Source organism: Penicillium citrinum (assembly GCF_028827155.1).
Source record: "Penicillium citrinum strain IBT 23319 chromosome Unknown utg000008l:1.0-2707905.0:1.0-2709502.0, whole genome shotgun sequence".
Taxonomy (NCBI): domain Eukaryota; kingdom Fungi; phylum Ascomycota; class Eurotiomycetes; order Eurotiales; family Aspergillaceae; genus Penicillium; species Penicillium citrinum.
In genome coordinates this window covers 215,868-237,597 of record NW_026622693.1, presented here as the reverse complement: position 1 = coordinate 237,597, position 21,730 = coordinate 215,868, and the positions used below count along the sequence as shown (strand labels likewise).

The 21,730-nt window shown below is 47.5% G+C and overlaps 8 protein-coding genes across 8 annotated transcripts; all 8 read left to right on the top strand.

Annotated features, from left to right (window-relative positions):
• Positions 1–217: 217 nt before the first annotated feature.
• Positions 218–1,530, top strand: N7469_008524 (WD repeat-containing protein jip5; the record flags this gene model as incomplete). Its single annotated transcript, XM_056647442.1, has 2 exons — positions 218–573; positions 657–1,530. The coding sequence occupies 2 exons, from the start codon at positions 218–220 to the stop codon at positions 1,528–1,530; spliced, it is 1,230 nt and encodes a 409-aa protein (XP_056497207.1).
• A 542-nt stretch (positions 1,531–2,072) lies between these two features.
• Positions 2,073–3,207, top strand: N7469_008523 (maleylacetate reductase; the record flags this gene model as incomplete). Its single annotated transcript, XM_056647441.1, has 2 exons — positions 2,073–2,598; positions 2,660–3,207. 2 exons carry the CDS (start codon positions 2,073–2,075, stop codon positions 3,205–3,207), a joined length of 1,074 nt encoding a protein of 357 aa, XP_056497206.1.
• A 1,967-nt stretch (positions 3,208–5,174) lies between these two features.
• Positions 5,175–6,966, top strand: N7469_008522 (cytochrome P450; the record flags this gene model as incomplete). Its single annotated transcript, XM_056647440.1, has 5 exons — positions 5,175–5,373; positions 5,455–6,314; positions 6,376–6,486; positions 6,559–6,731; positions 6,792–6,966. The coding sequence occupies 5 exons, from the start codon at positions 5,175–5,177 to the stop codon at positions 6,964–6,966; spliced, it is 1,518 nt and encodes a 505-aa protein (XP_056497205.1).
• Positions 6,967–7,624: 658 nt separating this feature from the next.
• On the top strand, positions 7,625–9,334 carry N7469_008521 (2-(3-amino-3-carboxypropyl)histidine synthase subunit 1/2; the record flags this gene model as incomplete). The annotated part of the gene is made up of 1 exon (XM_056647439.1): positions 7,625–9,334. One exon carries the CDS (start codon positions 7,625–7,627, stop codon positions 9,332–9,334), a length of 1,710 nt encoding a protein of 569 aa, XP_056497204.1.
• Positions 9,335–10,147: 813 nt separating this feature from the next.
• N7469_008520 (uncharacterized protein) lies at positions 10,148–12,889 on the top strand (the record flags this gene model as incomplete). Its single annotated transcript, XM_056647438.1, has 1 exon — positions 10,148–12,889. One exon carries the CDS (start codon positions 10,148–10,150, stop codon positions 12,887–12,889), a length of 2,742 nt encoding a protein of 913 aa, XP_056497203.1.
• A 5,226-nt stretch (positions 12,890–18,115) lies between these two features.
• Positions 18,116–18,827, top strand: N7469_008519 (NudC domain-containing protein; the record flags this gene model as incomplete). Its single annotated transcript, XM_056647437.1, has 3 exons — positions 18,116–18,352; positions 18,420–18,741; positions 18,796–18,827. 3 exons carry the CDS (start codon positions 18,116–18,118, stop codon positions 18,825–18,827), a joined length of 591 nt encoding a protein of 196 aa, XP_056497202.1.
• A 588-nt stretch (positions 18,828–19,415) lies between these two features.
• On the top strand, positions 19,416–20,449 carry N7469_008518 (Zn(II)2Cys6 transcription factor domain-containing protein; the record flags this gene model as incomplete). Its single annotated transcript, XM_056647436.1, has 3 exons — positions 19,416–19,667; positions 19,688–20,056; positions 20,114–20,449. 3 exons carry the CDS (start codon positions 19,416–19,418, stop codon positions 20,447–20,449), a joined length of 957 nt encoding a protein of 318 aa, XP_056497201.1.
• A 1-nt stretch (position 20,450) lies between these two features.
• N7469_008517 (uncharacterized protein) lies at positions 20,451–20,954 on the top strand (the record flags this gene model as incomplete). The annotated part of the gene is made up of 1 exon (XM_056647435.1): positions 20,451–20,954. The coding sequence occupies one exon, from the start codon at positions 20,451–20,453 to the stop codon at positions 20,952–20,954; it is 504 nt and encodes a 167-aa protein (XP_056497200.1).
• Between the last annotated feature and the right edge of the window lie 776 nt (positions 20,955–21,730).

Below are 21,730 nucleotides of genomic sequence, written 5' to 3'. Positions count from 1 at the left end.
CTCGTTTATTGTCTTTCATTTTGTATTTTCAATCGAATTGCGTTCTGTTGTTGAAGTTGAGACTTCTCCAAAATAAAAAGTGAAAGTAGATCGAAAAGGCGGAGCGGAACATCCATCGGCCCGAGGAGAAAAAAAAGCGCGGAGCTTCTTAGAGCTCCAAAGTATCGCCGATCCTTTAAAAGTGAGCGATCTTCTCACTTTTTTTCTTTTGTACATCATGTTTGAAACGGTCTGTTCACTTCCGCTATCATCGGATCTGTTCTCACAGGCCATCCATCCCCGGGAGCCTGTGGTCTCGGTTGGATTGGCTGCGGGACATGTTCAGACATTCCGCCTGCCATCAGAGGAGGTCGACGACGAGGATGATGCTGCTTCATCTTCGTCGCACAATGGTAAAGGACACATTGATACTATGTGGACCACACGGCGACACAAGGGCAGCTGTCGATGCTTGGGATTTGGCGTCGACGGCGAGACACTGTACTCTGCTGGCACAGACGGACTGGTGAAAGCTGCCAACTCAGAGACGGGAAAAGTGACTAATAAGATTGCAATCCCTTTGGAGAAGGATGGGTATGATGAAAGCACCCTCGTGGTATACTTTTTCATGCAATTGAAGCCTAATTCTAACTTATTTTAATGTTTTTTTTTTTTAGCTCCGTCGATGCACCAACCGTTATTCACGCCCTTTCGCCCCAAACTCTTTTACTTGCCACAGATTCGAGCGCCTTACATCTTTATGATCTCCGAACTCCCTACTCTAAGGTCTCCGCTCGACCTGAGCAGTCCCATCACCCCCATGATGACTATATTTCCTCGCTCACTCCTCTCCCGGCCTCCGATACAAGTACCTCGGGATTCAGCAAGCAGTGGGTCACCACTGGTGGCACTACCCTAGCTGTGACAGATCTTCGACGAGGTGTTTTGATGCGCAGTGAAGATCAAGAAGAGGAGCTCATTAGCTCTACTTATATAGGTGGCCTTCCCAGTAGTGGAACCAGTCGCGGCGAGAAGGTCGCCGTTGGAGGTTCCGGCGGTGTGGTGACCCTCTGGGAGAAAGGTGCTTGGGACGACCAAGATGAACGGATCTACGTATCTCGCGATGCCGAAGGTGGTGAGTCTATCGAGACTATGGCGGTTGTGCCGGATGAGCTGGGCCTCGGCAAGATGATCGCAGCTGGTCTCGGAAATGGCACCGTCAAATTTATTCGCATTGGTCCCAACAAGGTCGTCTCAACGGACGTTCATGATGAGACCGAAGGCGTGGTTGGTCTTGGATTTGACGTTGAGGGTCGCATGGTCTCTGGCGGTGGTCAGATCGTCAAGGTCTGGCATGAATCCCCGGAACTTGGAGCTGGTGAAGCAGAGCTGGCTGGAGGCAAACATTTTCTCGGAGATAGTGACGACAGCGATGACTCCGATGACGATAAGAAACAACAGCAGAATGCGGACCGTAAAAAGCGCAAGAAGGCTAAGGGCAAAGACCGCAGTGGTGGACAGCACGTTATGGCATTTGCCGATATGGACTGATGCTGCGTGAGATGATTTGATACCCCTGTGCAGAAAACTTATGTTAAATATACCATTGAGTAGTGCCCGATGAAGGGCCTCGAGAAATCTACAGAAGTACCCCGGGAAAATGTAAATGAATCAATCGGAATCTTAGAAGTGCTTCAATGGAATGATGAAGTTACTCACATCCGAACTGGCTAAATTATATCCGAGCTTAGTCATATCCGACGGGGGATTTCCGTCTTTCACAATTGCGAAGACTTGAACAGTTCGAATTGATACACAAGGATTATTGGTAGGTAGATTGTCCTGATCATCATGGAAAAGAGAGGAATATAAAGGGGGGGTATTCATGACTGAAACTATACAAATCATGAATAATCACAGTCATCGGAATTGAAGTGTATGAGAACTGCCGATTTGACCCCACCACGGCCAGTTATGACGCTGAGCCAATCCGGTGGGGTGTGGAGGGGGGGGGGGAGACTTGAATATAAGATCAGACGGATTGCCCTAAAGATTGGATTGGTCTTGTTTGAATTTATCAGATTATTTCCAAAATGGACACTTTTGAATACAATTCCAATCCAGGCCGTGTCGTCTTCGGAAGTGGCACTCTACAGAAGCTGCCTGATGAGATCGCTCGTCTGCAAGTACAGGCACCTCTAGTGCTGTCGACACCGCAGCAGGTTGACCAGGCTGAGTCTGTGAAAGCTGTTCTGAAGGGCCAGGTGGCTGGGATCTTCAGCGAGGCGACTATGCATACTCCGACTCATATCACTGATAAAGCTCTCGATTATGCGAAGGCGCAGGGTGCCGATTCAGTCATATCCATTGGTGGTGGTAGCACTATCGGACTGGGGAAAGCGATCAGTATTCGTACCGGCCTGCCTCATATCTGTATTCCCACAACATATGCTGGAAGTGAGATGACGCCTATTCTGGGTGAGACTGCAGATGGGTTGAAGAAGACTCGCTCCGATCCCAAGATTCTGCCCGGTACGGTCATTTACGATGTCGATTTGACCATGACTCTCCCAGCCGCAATGAGTGCTACCAGTGGTGTCAATGCTATTGCTCATGCCGGTAAGATTCTCAAAAAAGCAATACGAATAAGAACCAGGCAGATAACTCACATTGCTTCTAGTGGAGGCCCTGTACGCCCGTAATACCAACCCTATCATCAATATGATGGCTATCGAGGGCACACGCGCTCTCGCATCTGCCCTACCAGAGATCGTTGAGAACCCGTCTTCGCAATCTGCTCGTTCTCGTGCTCTCTATGGCGCGTGGCTCTGTGGAACATGCCTTGGAAGCGTTGGCATGTCTATTCACCACAAATTGTGCCACACTCTAGGTGGCAGCTTCAATCTTCCCCATGCGGAGACACATACTGCAGTCCTGCCGCATGCTATTTCTTACAATGCTCCCAATATCCCTGAAGCAATGAAGCAGCTTGCCGATGCGCTGCCGGACAGCAATGGCGATGCGACTCATGGTCTGAATGTTCTGCTGACCAAGCTCAAGGTCAAGCGCGGCCTGAAGGACTTTGGAATGAAGGAGGAAGATGTGGATAAGGCAGCTGATATTGCTGTTTCGAATCCTTACTGGAATCCTCGTGCGATTGAGCGCACTCCGATCCGTGAGCTGATCCGTCGTGTGTGGGCGGGTGAGCCAGCACGCGCTGATCTGTAGTTATAAGGAATAGGGTACACCTGTGAAATGAATACTGTCAATTAGAAGTTAATACAGAACTGATTCCATTAGGCCCTTCGAGTGTAGTATCCTTATTATAAAAAATTCATCAACGTAGCAGCTTTAACAGACTCGAATCCAACAATATGGGATTGTGTTGAAGGTACCCTGCTGTTCAACGGCTTATACCTGGCCTGCGGTATCATGTACTAATGAGTAGTTAACTACTAGTGCCTACACAACTATGTGCTCTTCTGCTTCCACGATTCGCCGTGGTCTCTTATCGACCCTCAATGAAGATCAGAGGCATACTCCGCCTGACTACTATCTAGTTTAGACAGATGAGCCACCCAGGGCTGCTACTCCACTTCCCATCAATGAGCTATGAATCTGCAATCAGCCCTGTATACTTCTCTCTTCAATCGCAGGTCGTTCGCTAAGAACACCCAGGGTCCGTGCCCGCGTGCCCGTGTAGGATATATCAATCCATGATGATCGGCTTCTATCTGGTTACAATAACCTATTGCAATAGGTTATTGGGCTATTGTAAAAGAGACACTCGATGGCCAATGCTCAAGCCACCTGCGGAAAAGCAAACTCATATATAAAAGCGATCAAAAGACCGCTCTAGAAGACCCCGCACGAAGACGATCTCAGTTATCGACATGAAGTATACACGATGACTGGAAGATGCAGACCCACATGGTGAGCAGTAGTGGTATTTTGGTCATTTTTAACGGAAGAAGCTACTGCTATCTTCCTTTTGCTTCCCGCTCAATTTATAGCACTGAGGATATAGGAACTGGCGTGTTTGGGAGTTGTCCGTACATGGGATTGCCACATGCTCTTGCTGGGGGGATGGCTTACTATACTGTCCCTGGGATGAGTTCTCTTGGGGGAGTTCTCGCCAGCCTTCAGATGCCTATAATAGTCTGCTTCATATGCAAGTGATTGATGCATCAGATGGACTTTGCGGCACAAAGATACGTGTTGGCACGGTCCTATATTTTATCTCCTTCCGAAATTTTTAGTCCTACGTATGCTAGTAGTACTAGCTAGTGACAGGATCTATCGCTTTTGATCACAAACGCTTTACAAACTCTTCACCACGAGATGACACAGAATAGAGGAAGATGTATGTTTTATCTGGAAGAGTCTGTCAGACTTCTTCCAGAATCACTATGCGCATGTCAAAGGTCTTTGGACTAAAGAAACGTTGCGGAGATAGAGTGGGCGTTGCATTCGCTTATGCACATGCCATCACTCCACATTCGGGGAAATTGCCAACTTGGATATAATGACATTGTCCATGTGAATCAAAAATACAGAATGTTTTTGTTGAATTTCGGGCGGGTCAAGCGGGTCGGGCCTTGCTGCAGCTGCTAGTACATACACAATGCATACACGGGGTCATCACTGTTGATCTTTTGGTGGCTATATTCTATCTTTGAGAACATGATATCATCTTTCACATACTTTTAAACTATTTTGTCTTCGATGTTTCAAAATCAGTTCTTGATTTTATCATCTTGCTTGTTAACTTAAAGCGATAAATTCATGACGACGAAGACTTGTAAAGACGATGGTATATTAGAGAATCAGTATTAAAAGGCAGTCTCCTTCTTTTGGAACTTCATTTACGAGTAATCTGGCCAAGAACACGGCAAGATACAGCAAATCAGCGGCGATGTTTAGTATTGTCTCGCTTTCAAGAGACAGAGACCTGCCAGTGTGCACCCTCTCTTCGTCTCTTGACTAGCTGCATCACTAGATGCAGCCCGATGATACTAATGCAGCTAGCGCCTGTCAATTTTCCTCCTATCGTTTAGTTCAGAATGTGGAGACCTATGCGCAATTGTATCAAGATCTGCAACTCGAGCTACGAGGTATTTGTAGGATGGATGTCTTTCAAAAAGTGTTTTGAACGAACTGTCAGGCAAGTACTAACTTGCGTACTCAGCACCAACATGGCATATTTAATCCTACTTTTTACAGTATCTTTGTGCTGGCTCACCTACCGCAGTATCTATCGTTTATTCTTTCATCCGCTCAGCCACATTCCGGGTCCGAGATTGGCGGCTGTTTCATATATTTACCAATTCTATTTCGATGTCATTAAGGGTGGAATGTACATATGGGAGGTTCGACGGCTTCATGAAGAATACGGTAACCAACATCAACCCCTTCATGGTTTTATATGGAAAGTTATTCAAGAGGTCAACGAGTGGAACTAAGAAATTCAACCAGGTCCTATCATTCGCATCAATCCCAACGAAGTCCATATAAATGACCCTGATTATTATCAGCAAGTCTACGCACCAAGCTCCCAACGACGTGAAAAAGATATCGATTTTGTGAATGCCTTCGGTTTACCCGACTCTACATTCGGCACTGTGAGCGCGGAAGTACATCGTCGTCGAAGGGCACCGTTGAACAAATTCTTTTCTAAAAAAGCGATCACAGAGATCGAGCCACTGATTTATGAGAAGCTGGGGCGTCTCCTCTTCCACCTTGAAGAGTCAATTCACTCAAAACAGCCCATGAATATCGATGCTGGCTTCGTTGCATTAACGGCGGACATCATTCATCATTACACGTATGGATACTCTGAAGGGCACCTCGAACGTGAAAACTTCAATCACACTGCACGAGATGGGATCAATGGTCTATTCAGGCTTTGTCATCTCCAGTTCTTCTTCCCACCTCTCAAATGGCTTGAGTCTCTTCCATTGAGCATTGTGAAGAAGATCAATGTTCATGCTTGGGCCCTGGCGAATCAGAAGCAAGATCTATACAATGAAGCCCTCAAAGCGGAAAATTCTCTCCACCAGAAGAAGAGCAATGAGTCGAAAAATATTATTGATGTTCTAGTTAACCCGCATGACTACAGCTTGGAGGAAGATAGGAGACTAGAGCGAATTCAGAATGAGGGCATGTCGTTGATTACCGCTGGGACTGAGACAACTGGTCGGGCATTGGCTGTCGCTACATTTCACATCTACTCCAATCCGCAAATCCTCGATCGCATGCGAGAGGAATTACGACAGGTCATGCCTCACACAGATTCACAGGCAACATGGAGTCAATTAGAGCAATTACCATACCTGGTGAGCCCGTTCTCATTGCTTTTATGTCGTTTTATCGGTATATAACAAAAAGAGCTATTAGACGGCGGTCGTCAACGAAAGTATGCGTTTAGCATCAGGAACCTCCGGCAGATTTTCACGAGTAGCACCCTCAGAAGTATTGACATATCAGAAATATCCCATACCATGTGGTGTAAGTTGACAAGTATCTCCAGGTTTGGGCTTTGGTAGAGTATTATCCGATATTCTTCTGCTTACACTCTAGGCACAGACAAGTATCTCCATGAGCAATCATCTGATGCTCCGACATCCTACTGTCTTCCCTGACCCGGATGCATTTGATCCAGATCGATGGCTTAGAGCCACTGAAAACGGCGAACGACTCGACAAATACTTAGTCAATTTCTCCAAAGGTAGTCGGAGCTGTCTCGGTTTAAAGTAAGTCAAAGTATATGGCACCAAAGTCACATTTGAGTGGAACTTGACTATCTTTTGTAGCTTGGCAATAGCAGAGATGTTTATGGGTCTGGCAAGCTTGATTCGACGTCTGGATCTTACACTCTATGAAACTTCTCAAGAGAGTATTGAGTGTGGGAGGGACTTTGGAGTACCTTATCCAGAGCAGGGCTGTCTGAATGTTCGAGTCATTGTCAATGGGATAGCGCAAGATTAAAGCGTAGTCTGGTTGCAAGGAATACTCTCTCGTGCTGATACTTGCTAGCTTCATCTTCCTAAGTTTGTGATTTTCTACTCTTTGGCGTGTTTCTATATGCTTAGCTGGACCAACTCCGGATACAGGTGTTCAACACGCCAGTACAAGCCAGTAAGCTATGAGGTCCTCTCAACGGCGATCTTCTGACAAGAGACAGGTTCAGCCAAATCCAATGCTGTATTATTAAGAAATGAATGATTGGTCCTTGAGGACAGTCAGACCTAGTTCGGTATTGATCAGTACTTCCAAGTTGATGCAAATGACACTTTGTGCCCTAATTGAACAACACCTCACCGTGGGCGCGGGAATTGGCTTTCTCTCATTGAATAATGAGCTTCTTTCTTAGTGGACCGAAATTAATAGCAAATTAAATATCGTTATGTATCCACGTAATGCATTGAATATAATCAATATCTATCCCTAGTCTACATACTCTTATGTGGTGAGTGTAAGAGTATACTCTGCGTTCTGCCAATCGCGGCGGGCTGCTTGTCATCCGCGGGGAAAATCAAAGTGGGCTGCTTTTTTTTTCTCCAAAAAATTTCCCATCCCACTTTAAATTCTTCCTCACATTCATCCACCATTCCTTTCCCGCTGCTCACCCTCGCACTATTTAGAAATGGGGTCTGAAATGGAGGCAGCTCCAGTGCTGTCAACTCCCGATGATCGGATTTTCGAAGAAGCCCAGCCTATTGCCCCGGTCGATCCCACGAAGCGGCTGTCCGATGACGAACTCTCCATTACCTATGATATCGAGCGAACTCTGAAGGAAATCCGCCAGGCGCGGTACAAGCGCATTGCCCTGCAATTTCCCGATGACATGCTTCCAGATGCCCCGCGGGTATTCCAATTACTTAGTCGGGGACTGAATTCAGAGGAAACCGTCGCAAATGGCACCACCTCTGCTGGCCAGACAAATGGTGGCGCAACCAATCTAGAGGAAGAAATCACTCAGGGCGTGTCTCAAATATCGGTGGAGGATGGGAACACTGGCGAAGAATGGACACCACGGCTGTATATTCTGGCCGATACTTCATATGGAACTTGTTGCGTGGATGAAGTCGCAGCAGAACATGTGGATGCAGACGTCGTTGTACATTATGGAAGATCGTGTCTTTCACCCACGGCTAGATTGCCGGTTATCTACGTCTTCACCTGCAAGCCACTCGCTATTGATTCCGTGGTTCAAGCGTTCAAGGACACTTATCCTGATCTAACAACCAGACTGATTTTGGCTGCCGATGTCACCTATTCCCACCATGTCCCAACGCTGTATGAGCGTCTTGTGAAGGAGGGGTATAGTAATTTGTTTGCTACAGAGATCCTTCATGAGCCCTCGTCAGCTATTCCCAACCGGAGTGTCCCTGACTCTGTACGTGAAACACCAGAGACACTATCGGAGTGGCAGCTATTCCATATATCCGATCCACCAACTGCCCTCTTAATGACGCTTGCGTCGCGGGTTGCAGCCATTCATATCTATCCCACCGAGACGCAGGGAGATAATAATGCAAAGGTGAAGCCATTACCGGCATCCACCGCAGCCGCTTTGCGCCGTCGTTATGCAATCACCACGCGTCTGACGACCGTTCCCATTTGGGGCATCCTGATCAATACTCTCAGTGTCAAGAATTACCTGCATATTGTGAATCATGTGAAAGAGCAGATTGCGGCAGCGGGTAAGAAAAGCTATATGTTTGTGGTGGGCAAGCTGAACGCAGCCAAAGTGGCCAACTTCAGTGAGATTGGTGGCTGGGTGGTCATTGGCTGCTGGGAGAGCTCCCTAGTTGACAGCAAGGATTTCTGGAAACCGGTCATCACCCCATTCGAATTAGAACTAGCTCTGAAGGATGACACCGAACGAGTATGGACTGGGGCCTGGCAAAGTGATTTCCAGTCCATCCTCGACAAGCCCCAGGAGTCAACTGAAGGGGAGGGGCTGGAGAATGGTGCAACCATGGACGATGATGATATGTCGGAACCCGAGAGTGCACCACCGGAGTTTGACTTGCGTACTGGACGATACGTCTCGCATTCCCGACCGATGCGAGATCCCGCACCCCGCGCTTCTGCTCAGATCAATGGATCGACCGGACCATCCGCTGCTAGAGCATTAGCCCGGCGGGCCAAGGGTGATCTAGCTATGATTGGCGGCGCCGTTTCACCGGGTGCTGAATTCCTTCGGTCCCAACGGACGTGGAAGGGATTGGGAAGTGATTTTGATATTCGATATGATGAAGATGAGGAAGAGGATGATAGCACCTTGGTGAAAGAAGGGCGTTCTGGAATTGCGAGGGGATATACCGTAGGTGATGGAGAGAAGCATTAAACGATTACTGAATACATCAAGACATGGTTGTATTATCACAAAGTTCTTTTATCTTGTCAAATCCACTCAAATTAAGTGTATTCCATCTGCTCGTATACATAGGGGTACATCGTCTACATCCATTCTACTTTATACTTCTAGCATAAGCCCTGGCTTACCTTCTCTTTAACCGACAATTCTCTGTAATCCAAAGTACAGCTGACCCCTGTCGCATTTTCCAACTCTACGAGGGCCTCCCTCGTTTTTCTAACTCCTCATTCTCCTTATTCTCTTCTGATTTGTCGTGATGCCCTAATTTAATCCAAAGTTGCTCGTAAATGTATAGCATCACATGACACTTCACGGGCGCATCCGGCGGACTTCTCAACTTCAACTTCAATCAACTTCTTTTTCTCTTTTTCTTTTTTTTCTCTCTGCGTCCACCTGAAATCTTCCCCTCCCCCCTTATCCTTCTTGGATCTATTACTTCCTCTCATTCTCTTTCCCCCCTCTCTTCTTCCCTCCACCCTCCCCCTCGTTCTCCCTGGTTGCCCCTTTGCGATCCAATCGATCCACCGCTTATCGATTGCCTCCAATCCACAATTTGACCCCGGGGTTAATACCTTGGGACGACAACCCTTAGTTACTTTATCTCAGTCCGGTATTTTAGGGTCATAACCGTACATGGAAGTCTGCCTTGAGATGTGATTGTCGCCCTATTCTCAATCACTCTTATCATGCTCTTCGCTGACGCTGAAATCGTCCGCGACTTCGCGTTTCTTTCGACTTGAGCGACTTCTAGCGCCGCGGTGGGTCTCGACCCTTTAAAGCATCATGCCCGACGGTTGCGACGGTTGCGACGCCGGGCAGGCGCCTATGACTGCTATTGAGATAAACAACGAGGTACAGAACGCCCGGCATCTATCAGAGATTCGGCCTGATCGCGTGCTATCGCTGTTCGAGCGATGTATCACCTTTAATGCTCCCGTTCTTGAATCACTACTCCTCCAACTTCCGACCGACTCTATCTTCAAGCTCTACCAGACCTCCCACTACCTTCGCACGTTTTTTCGATCCTATCCAACTGCATGGAAGTCCCTCTCATTTCGGCTTCTATATCCTTCGGCCCCTTCGACTCCAGCACAGATTATTTTGCCAGGCACGTCAGATCGCGAGGCGCAAGTCCAGCTGGAACGACAGTCACGGCCATACGCCTTGGATCAGCTGTTGATGAATGTGTTGGCTCCCTTCACTACATGTCTTAGGAGTCTAGAGCTGGATAATACCGCTGTCTCGGGCCAAATCCTTGTATCAACTGTGATGCACGCTCGCTGCGAAACTCTGGAACATCTTTCAATTCGCGGATGCAAACACGTCTCGTTAAAGTATCATATTGTCCCTTATCTTAATTTACTGGGATTACAACAGGATATCGAGCAAGCGACGAGTTCCAACCCTTTTCAACGGAAGAAACGACTAGCCCTGAAAAGTCTGTACGCATATCGGTCACGGCACCATCGACGGCGACCTTATCTTGCATCTTCTATCTTCCGCAAAGACTCCGACGCCGAACCTACCCACGAATTAGTAAACTTATGCCATAAGTTGGGGATTTGGACCGATACAGCTTGGTGTACAACTCCGGCTGGCAGGTGCTTTCGCAGGCGTGGATATGTCGCGATGCGGGACCCACAAGGCACTACAGAGGCCTGGGTTGCATTTGATCGGCTCTGGCGGAGTAAAAACTGGATTGGACCATACAAGAGTGGCGATGATGGAATCATTGAAGCTCGCAGTGGAAGACTCTGGGAAAGTGAAGACACTGGCTGTTTCGGCGAAGCATTAGGCAGTGGTGACGGTCCCGAGCCCGGCGAGGGTAAGATGGTACCTGCTCATCTTCGCCGCAGCCATAGACAATTTGTCGAAGATGTGAAGTGCGATAACTGTGGCGATGAAATTTTAGAAAGGTGTGAGCAATGCAGCATTTTGATGCATTGCGTGGGGTGTCGCAAGACACTCTGTGCCAGCTGTGCGTACGAGCGGCCGTATCTCCGGCAAGAAGCTTTATGGTTATCATCCAACAATACTCATCATGCTAGTGCTCATTCGCACAATACTGTCCTGGGACATCACAGCACAAATCAGTCAGATCCTTTATGGTGGGCGCCTGGTGCTGTCCACTCTCCCAGTTCGATGGAAGATCCCGTATCAAATCCACTCGATGCAAATACATTGCACGCTGCTCATTCGCGGACGCCAGACCCAGTGCTCAAATTCCACTGGTGCTGCGCTGAGCCCTACTTTTCTGGAGGGGGTGGCATTAGTATTGGCACACCAAGCCGTGATGTAGATCAAGTGCGGGCTGTACCATTACCTCGAAACCAGGGCTGGGAAGACCTAGAGTATACGGTCAGCGAATGGAGCAAGACATTTCCCAAATACGCCTATGGAGATCCCAGCAAACCAGACTACACGCTAGAGACAGGTCATCTTGCTATGATGAAGTGGCTCCTAGGACCCCCTGGACGGAAAACATCGCCATGTCCTCGCAACCTTTGTCAGGAGTGCTACGATTCGCCTCAGTGGAAGGTGCACTGCAAGAGCTGCTCAAAGCCTCTCTGCATTGAACACGACCTGCGGGGGCTTCGACTGCGTATATGTGGATACAAGGAGCTTGGGTATGAGAAGCTGACCATCCAAAACCGATCAGCCGTTACTTCACCAGATGCCCAAGCGAGCCAACATATGCCGACTAGCCATGATCTCCCCATTCGGACGCAAAATTTTGTGGGCTCAACAAACAGCAGCTACATCGATGGTCCATCGGGCGACGTCCTTGGCGATGCACTCGTCGATGAGGAGCAAAGCTTTGAAACCCCAAACGATCACGAAGTGACTCGTCCTCCCTTTCCACGAACTCCCACTCGATCTTTCTCCGCCCCACCATCCAGCAATTCCGGCTGCTCATCCCCATTAAGTAGTTCATTCGAGTCGACTCTTGAGGGGTCACGCTGGCAGGGTTGTCAATCCTTCTTCTGCCCCACCATTCGTGCAGCAGGAGACCGTCGCCAGACTTGTCCGAGCTATCTTCGTCAATGCAAAGAATGCGCGGTTTTCGTGTGCCAGGACTGCGTCCAAGCAAACCCGCCTTGCAAATGCCCTTACTGTCAAGATAACTACAAATGTCCAAACTGCGTTTTGAAAAATACCAATCCCGGCGGTCCCTGTCGACATCAAGAGGATGAGAAAGCACGCAAGGAACGGAAATGGAAAAGGGACATGCAGGAGTTAGAGAAGATCCTCCAGCTAAAATTGGCCAATGAGGTAGCCGAGTTTGCTGGTCAATTTTTTTGTTCTCTTGAGAATGACCATGTCCATGATCACGCCCATGACCACGACTATGTCCATGTTTCTGAGGACCCCATAGATATTCCGACAAGACATCGCTCACTGGATGAGGCCATTCCCACCGCTTCTCATGAATATCCATCCGGACTGATCGACATGACGATGGAGATGGAGCCTGGATTGTTCATTGACCCGGACGACATGCCTCCACCTTGCCAGTCAGAGTAGACTTGAATTCAATTCTACTGCGACTATTCACATTTATCTCTTGCTCTCCCACCTTTGTGCTATTTCTCGGTTTCTTTAGCGATCTTCATACGATGGCGTCAACGGCTGCACCTTTTCTTTCTCTGGTTACTCTTTCACTCTTCCTTTACTCTTCTATCGTCCATTTTTTGTTTCTTTGACTTCCCTCCTTTACTGACCACTCTCCCACCTTCCATGGCAACAATCGATATCCATGCAGCTTATCATTCCAAGCAATCGCGGTCAATGCATCGGCAGGAATAAACCCTGGTGGTTTCCGAGCTATTGTAACATGGGGTCTGGTAACCCTTGACTTCTTTGTTCCAGGTGCCTCAACCCATCCTTTCAATCCGGTCCAGCACTGCAGCCTCAGACACCGCACGGCACCTTTGTCCTAGTTGTATGTAGTTCATCTTCCATCTCTAAGGGGCAATCGGCGATATGTGATGAACGCAGACATTACGCTGTGATTCCCGGTATTTTCTTTCTTTCCTTTTTCTTTTCATATAGCTGTGGCCGCCATCCTCGTTTGCCGTAAGGCTAGGTACTAGGCAGACCCCGGTCGAAAGGTGCAAGGAAATGTGCTCAAGTGATATTATCCTTTCTTCTTCTATATGTTGCATTTCTCTTCATTTTTCATTCAGTTCCCGGAATGAAAGTGGTGTGAAGCATGGGGTGCATATTTACTGGGATTATATTTATCTTAACTCCATATAGTATAGTCAGTCATCTATATCAAGCCTGCATCCAGCAGTTCAATCATCTTATTTACTAGTAGCTAACCTCACTAGTAATACTAGTGACAGTAGATACATCTTTTCTGAATAGGGTACCAGTACCATCCATGCTCCCCGACTACAAGTATACTCCATCTGACTAACGGAGGTCCTTTAGTCAGATGGATCCCGGGATCCATACAAATTGACAGAGTAGTAAACACGGCACGGAATAGATACATAGACTTAAATCAAGAATACAAGTATAACCTCACCCACCAAAGATAGATTGAATGCACGTCCGCAGTGGATCCCCTCGCAAATCAATAGTGCAAGAACCTAGGGATATGAATCCGATTGGTGTGATTCACCCCGCAGGACACAGAACCAAGTGGTTCATCGCCCCGTCGAGGGATGTATCAATATCCTCCCCATCCTTCCAGGATTCGGACCTTGCTTGATTAGACTCTAATTAAAACTGTACTGAGTACGGAGTACAATCCGTGAGATTTTGTGTTGTGGATCCCGGGTGAATACCGAGATGCGTCTTTGTGGAGTACGTAGACTACGCCTTGATCCTGGAAAGGGTTAATGGTGCAGGGTTATGGATCGCGCATCGGATCGTCGGGGACTTTTGCTCGGCAGAAGTCCGGTTATTCTTTTTGTTGAGTTAATTGGTGTTTACTGCATCCGAACTTACGTATGTACAAGGTGATGAGGTCTATATTGGAGTGATGTACCCGGTACTCTACTGTAGAGGTGTATACTCCGTCAAAATAACTGGCAGAAGGTCGTATGAATACATCCATGCATTGATTCAGTTGATTGACGTGGCGATTCCCCATCTGAATTCATTTCTATGTAAACTGTAGAGATATTGTTTATTCTGATCACATGGGATGATGCTGTTCAACCACACTACGGTACTACTTTCTTTCAGAGCCAATGAGATAGTTGTCGCCTTGTGCCCTCGGTTGATCCCAGTTGCGATCTTAATAGATCGAATCCTGTGCGGAACATTCGTTGCTGGTCTCCATAGCTTGCTTCGATGAGTGCATCCTACATGGGACAAAGTACCTTTGCCTTAGCGGATTGTCCTCGGCGAATCTGTATGGATGCACTGCTGGGGCGGTGACGTGCTGGTCAATCATTCTTGTTTAGGCACGAGATTGGCATAATCTGCGGGCTGATAAAATCGGTGAGATCCAATGCGACAAGAGGGCGGGAACAGGCATCCATCCGCGTTGGCTGAAGCCCAATCGCGGTGAGTTATGACTTGGCGGTTCTCTCTTCTTCAATCATTCTATCCGGATTCTATCCGAATTGGTGGTGGGCTGGGCAGCTGTATCTGAAATATACTGTAGTAACGTTAGATATTGAGGTCAGTGCCCGTCGCTTTGGCCTCAAGATGTCATTTCGGCATGTAAATCACCGATGCCAGCGTGATAGAAAAACCTTAACTTTGCCGGCGAAAAAGCAGACGCACAGAGGATCAGACGCAAAGGAAGAGTCACTGACAGAGACAGTGGCATTGGCAGTAGCATGGGTTTGAAGATTGAAGACTTGCGAATGACGCGCTGAAACTCCGACGCACGCGAGCTTGGGGGCCAGTGAGCATCTACCACACCGACAAGCCCGCACCGCTAAACTGCCGACATCGTCGGTTTCCCCTTCAAAGGCAAAAATCCGGTCAGATGATGAGAAGTAAAGAGTCGGTCGGGTAGGTGTCTGCATGAATCTGAATGTACCCAAGCGACCGTGGCCAGTCAAATCCAAGAGTTGAGTGTGATTCTCTATCTTAGGCTGAGCTTTGAGCCCGAGTCCGAGCCCTGGGTACACAACCAGGATAGAAACAAGATATTGAATTAGTGTTGATGTGATGCGGTCAAGAACAAACAGCACAGGGGGTGGAGAGTACGGGAGAACATTGATATCACCAGTACGAAGTATACTGCATCCATCTGTCCAGTATTCCGTACTCGGCAAATACTGGTGCTTTTCCACGTGGAAGTCAAAAAGATGGAACGTCTCGGGGCGTCGTAACCGACTGTTTGAGGTAACTGGAGTACAGTAAGAGTCCTGCAGGGGCCATCATACTGTACAGTTGTGCAATTGGAAAAAGCAGCGGGGAGGATGAGAAAAGGGTAGATGAGATCTTGTTCGGGCGGTCTATCCGAGAGAAGAAGATGGTGACGAATAAGAACCTGCAGGGTACCCTGCAAGCCTTTTCACCTTTCTCACCATGCCGGTTCAACGAACAAGAATGTAAAGCAACGATGCAGAAATGCAGCAATGCAAAGATCGGGCGCGGATCAGCTGGGATTAACAACCTGACCCAGCAGCTCGGGCGATTGGACGCCACTGAATTAGGTGAGGGAGATTTTCTGCGCTTTCTCTCTCTCTCTCTCTCTCTCTCTCTCTCTCTCATCCTTTTTCCCCTTCTATTTGATTTGTCTATTTTTTTTTTCTTTCTTTGACAAAGCTTCAAGCTTGGGTGGGTTTCACTTTCATCCCTTTAGGCGTCAACCTAAGAACAGACCGGATAGGAGATCGGTTGGCGCGGATGTGGCATTGAAAGCCCCCGATTGGCGCGGGTTGCGCAGGAGAATCACAGGGAATGATCCTATTAGTCCCTTTTTTAAGAGGGGAGGATGTCTTAGGGTGACAAGAGGGTCCAGTTTGACTTGGAATAGATCACGCACAGGCACTTGACATCATGGAATGATGCAGGCCAATAGGGGAAACTGGATATGCCAACTGCAGGTTAGGCGGACGGCTGAGCCGAATGGAGATGAATCCAGGGGGTGAAAGAAGAGTGGATAAAGTGACGGCAATCGAAGTGGGGGATACTCCATACAGTGTTGTACTATCCTGTAAAAAGAAAAGTGCAAACTGAAGTAATTGAAAATGATTGAAAGTGGTTGAAAGTGGAAGAAGTGGAAGTTTCAGCTGGGAGAGTCGGTGAAGGCGAACTCGTGACGGCGCGAACATTTGATTATTTCATTATTTTAATTTAGCAATATGATTTAAATATTTAAATATTAAATAAAATAATCATTTAATTTTTATTTGATCATAAACGGTTAGAATAAATAATAATAATAATAATTCCAATGCATGCAGATTATTCGGTTGAATGAAGAATTCTGGATTTTTCTTTTGATCATTCCAGTATATAAAGGGGCTGCGAGCCGCAGTTAGATTTGACATTCACTTTACCCTCTACCCTCTACACTTTACACTCCTATTTCTACAACTACTCTACACTTGAACAACTTGAACAACTTGAACAACATACTATACAATATCACAATGGACTCCGTCAAGACAACAACAACTGGTGTCACACCCGAGCAAAAAGGCAACACTCCCACAACTGTCGAGGAATATCAAAGACAATGGGAGCAGTTGATGGACAATACAGCCAAGCAGATTCAAAAGATCAGAGGTATGTTCTATTTGTGTATTCTGAATTAATTATACGTACATTTTGCTAACTGCTATCTAGATGATGAGCAAGCAAAGAAAGCCGCCCAGAACTCGCGATAAATCCATACAACATGATGAATGCCCAGAGTTGGACTGGACTATGAGTTGATTTTGGAGTTGACGATTCCCTGGAGTTTTTTTTTTTCCTCGGAGCACTTACATTTGGGGTTTCATTGGGTCATTTTGCAAGATTCTCTTTCGTGTCAATATACTACTATCTTATGATTGATTTCACATTACAAGTTGAAGCGGATGGGATGGGTCACTCGCTTTGGATTTTAGAAGAGAGGAGTTCACAATGCATCTTGAGGGGGGGAACAGGTTGGAGCACCGCCACCTTTTTTTTTTCCTTTTTCTTTTTGACTACTTTCGGCTTTGTATTTGAATCATCTCCTTGCGGATCACCCTGAGGTATGCGTCAGACATTCCCGATATCCGCTGTCAAGCCTAATGGCGCGTGAAATGCAGCGAGCCGCGCAGGGATCGACCGTGCCTCAGCTGGCCATGGCCATGCCATGCCATTCAGTGGAGCGGTGTGTGTTGCGATGAAAGATGACAGCATTCTTTACCGTTGGACGATCTCCGAGAGATTCTCGCCGGGACAATCAATGCAAGTCAAGATTGTTTGATCATGACCGACGGTGCATATCCTTGTTTGGGAGGTGGCAGACGATCTGTCAGGGATCGGACGTTGGCATGCAAGGAGATGGGCGTATAGCGCGGCTACAGAGAAAAATACTCCTGCGCACTTGTCAGTGGATCAGTTGATACAGTAGAAATCATATTATCTCGAGTAATCAGAGTAAGATCATTACTCATCGCTCTCATCCTAAACTTGTTTTCTTCAAAATAATATTATTGCTATAGTAATTCGTTGCTATACCTTTATATTGTAATGTAGTTTAGTTATAGTTTACTATGTAGTTAGTTATGTATGGAGTAGTGTTGTTGACGTAGTGGAGATCCCGCGGAAACTCGAACTTCCCAACTTCAACCATCCACAATGGCCGAACAGAATCCTTCCCCCGCAGATGTCGCCCAGCGCGAACTTGAGGAAAAAGAGCGCAAGGCCCGTGAGGATGCCGAGCAGGCCCAACTACCTTACAAATGGACACAAACTATTCGTGATGTCGACGTGTCGGCCCCGATCCCCGCCAACATCAAGGGCCGCGACATGGACGTGGTTTTAACGAAGACCAAGATCAAGGTTGCCATCAAGGGCCAAGAGCCAATCGTTGAGGTGTGTAACTACCGTGTCTCTTCTGCGATATTAACCTACTTGTATCATCCTCACTCACTCTTTTCAGGGCGATTTCCCCCATCCCATCCTGGTCGATGAATCTTCCTGGACCCTCGAAACAACCCCCACCCCACCCGGCAAAGAAGTCAACCTGCACCTCGACAAGGTCAACAAAGTTGAATGGTGGCCACACGTCGTCACTACCGCCCCCAAGGTCGACGTCACGAAGATTCAGCCCGAGAATTCCAGCCTGGGCGACTTGGACGGTGAGACGCGCGCGATGGTGGAGAAAATGATGTACGATCAGCGACAGAAGGAATCAGGCGGCATGACTAGTGATGAACAGCGCAAGGCCGACTTGCTGAAGAAGTTCCAGGCCGAACATCCTGGTGAGTTACCTCGATGCAGTTTGAGTATAGCATTTGCTAATTATGGCGGGGCAGAAATGGACTTCTCCAATGCGAAGATGGGTTAGATTGGGTCAAAATAAGCATGACCATAAGCATGACTATGAAAATGAATCATGAGAATGACGACTAGATATTCTTCATACTCTTCACTCCTCCCCTGGTGTCCTCTATACTTCTCCATACTTCTCTTTACTCTATATTCTATATTCTATACCCTATTCTCTGGTGTCTGCTGCCCTTCCCAATTCGGTCGAATACGAACAGTTGCCCATTCGGGCCTAGCGTCCCCGTGACTCGAGGACACGAAGATCCCCCGCGGTTCTTTTCCCTTTTCTTTTTCTCTCGTTCGATTATCTTTTCACTTTCAAAGAGGCCAATGAATTCTACAGTGAGGTTCATCGTGGCTTTGATCACTTCAGCTGATCCTCATTTGGCCCCACTTAGACGAACCACTGGGAGTCACAGGGCGAACCCGTACCGGGCACACTAGCGGATACACTAGCTCAAGACGTCTGATATTCATATATTCATGCCCAGATCGACTACATTGCATAACATTGCCGAGTCCAGGTCAATTTGAACGCGTCTACATACTCATTTATTTAGGCTTTCACCGGTCTAGATCTCAGTGACACGTTCATCGAATCTTAAAAATGCGCCACTCGCAATTCGACTCATCGGGCCCCATGCAAGGGCAGCGAAGCGTCTTTCGGGTACCCAACTACAATAATCAACCAACCGTTTCGCTTGGAAAAAGTGAAGACCCAGTTGAAAGGGTCTATCATTCCCGCCGGACGCACCGGAAGTCCCGAGCCGGTTGCGCAACTTGCAAGCAACGCCGAGTCAAGGTACAGTACCCGACACCCCTTGCCCTGCGACGATCTGCCGGGCTCAAGGGACGACATGTTAAAATCTCATTTTTCAGTGCGATGAAGCAAAGCCCCACTGTCTCCGCTGCCAAAAGCATGGCGTCGAGTGTAATTACTCGGCTGCACCCGTTCGGACGAGACCCACCAAACATATCGTTCACCGTTTCTTAGAGTCTCGGCCGGATCTGATCTCTACAGAGTCCTTAGCATCCTCCATGTCCTTGCTAGTTGTAGCAGAGAAACTGGATGAACTTTTACAGCCGAGTCCTTCCTCGTCCTCCAGCTCACCGTCTTCGAGCTCCTCACCTCCGCCAGAGCGAGCGCTGGAGGCCTTGCATCATTTTCATCGAGTCACCATGGAAAACGGCCAAGCAAATTCTCAAATTGGCCTGATGATGGAGAAAGTAGTCCGACTAGCATTTGAGGTGAGAGCAAGACAGTGTCCGGAAAGGATAGGTCTTCTTCCAGACTAACTTTCTCAGTCGCCGTTGTTGATGCATGGTCTAATCGGAGTTGCTACGAGCCATCTCTGTGGCGTCCTTCCAAACAATAGTTCCTACCGCGTGGCAGAGTCTTATCACTGGCAAAAGGCCATTCAAAAGTACACAAAGGAGGTATCTTCTGGATTAACGAAGGAGAATATGGACCCTCTATATTCCGCCTGTCTCCTCCTCACCATCCACGGCTTCCGACTGGAAGAGTTTAGTCCACGCTCTTCTTTTGTCTTCTCTAATAATCCGGAAGACCTCAACTGGTTGCGTCTGCAAGGGGGGATTACGCTACCTGCTCGAACGTACCCAGCAATGGATGCCGGATAGCATGTGGTGGGCGTTCTTCATGCAATCCCGCTATGAAACGGTTAATTACGAAGACGACCGGCCTGGTCGGGTGGATCTAGACCCGGGTTTCGCCGATCTATGTCGTATTGACGAGACTGCCACCGTAGAAAATAACCCATATCTTTGGCCGCTGCGAATGCTAACTAACCTCCTCACATTAGAGAGCACAAAGGAGAATCATCGCAAGTATTATAACTGGATGGGACGGTTAGAGACGGAGTACTATGACTGCCTCTTACAAAAGGATCCACCTGCTCTAATCCTTCTCGCCTGGTGGCTTGCCCTAATGTCCGTTGTAGAGGAGTGGTGGATTGAAACTCGCATTCGATCTGAATGTACTGCTATTTGCATGAAGCTGGAGGATAGCCAGGATCCCCTTGTGTTGCGAATGTTGGAATACCCTGCGCAATCTTGTGGATATCTTCTTAGGCATGTACAGGAGCGTAATGTGTTGGAGATGTTGGAGAACCCTCTATTGTGCTAGATACCCAGAATTCGACCTGATCAGTTTGTGATATTATGATTTCTTCCGATGAATAACAGTGTAATATTCTTCTGATAATAGTAGCTTGAGATCTACTCAGGTATCTACCGAAGGAGGTACTCATGCTACAGCGACGGCATAGTTTCCAACTGTCCATTGTCTTATCCTAGTAATTTCGACTATATTCTATACAAATTCAAACCAATTTACTATTACGTCATTGTTTTTTAGATGAACTGCTCCATCGTTCTTGCCTTCATGGATCAACCCTGGTAGATGCCGAAGTAGAATGTAAACATCAGATCATCATCAGAGTATGATATCTATTCAACTACAAGATCTCTCACCTCGCCACCAGGTTGTGGCTTGACTAGGTATAGCTGACAAGGACAAGGACTCCGAACCAGCAGGAGATGGGTGGTTCATCACGGACTTCTATATACTTCACCAACTTTCCTCTTCTGAAGTACCGCCCCGGGCTAGACATTAGGGTTGGGGTGTAGTATTGGATCTGAAAGCGTCGAAAGAGAATGTTTTAGACCACATGGGCTGCAAAAAGAACTGGACAGTCTTTTTGGAGGGCTCAGCAGAAAGGCGGCTCTGCAGGTGGTGATGGTATGGGCCAATGGTCGAGTAATGGGAAGAGAGGAGGACCTTCGACTATCACACATTATTCCCGAGGAATTGGAGGAATCGGCCAGTAACCAGGCATGCAAAGGATGCCTGATATGGGCAAGATGCAACCGTGAAAATAAAGTCTTTATCCTGTGTGCATT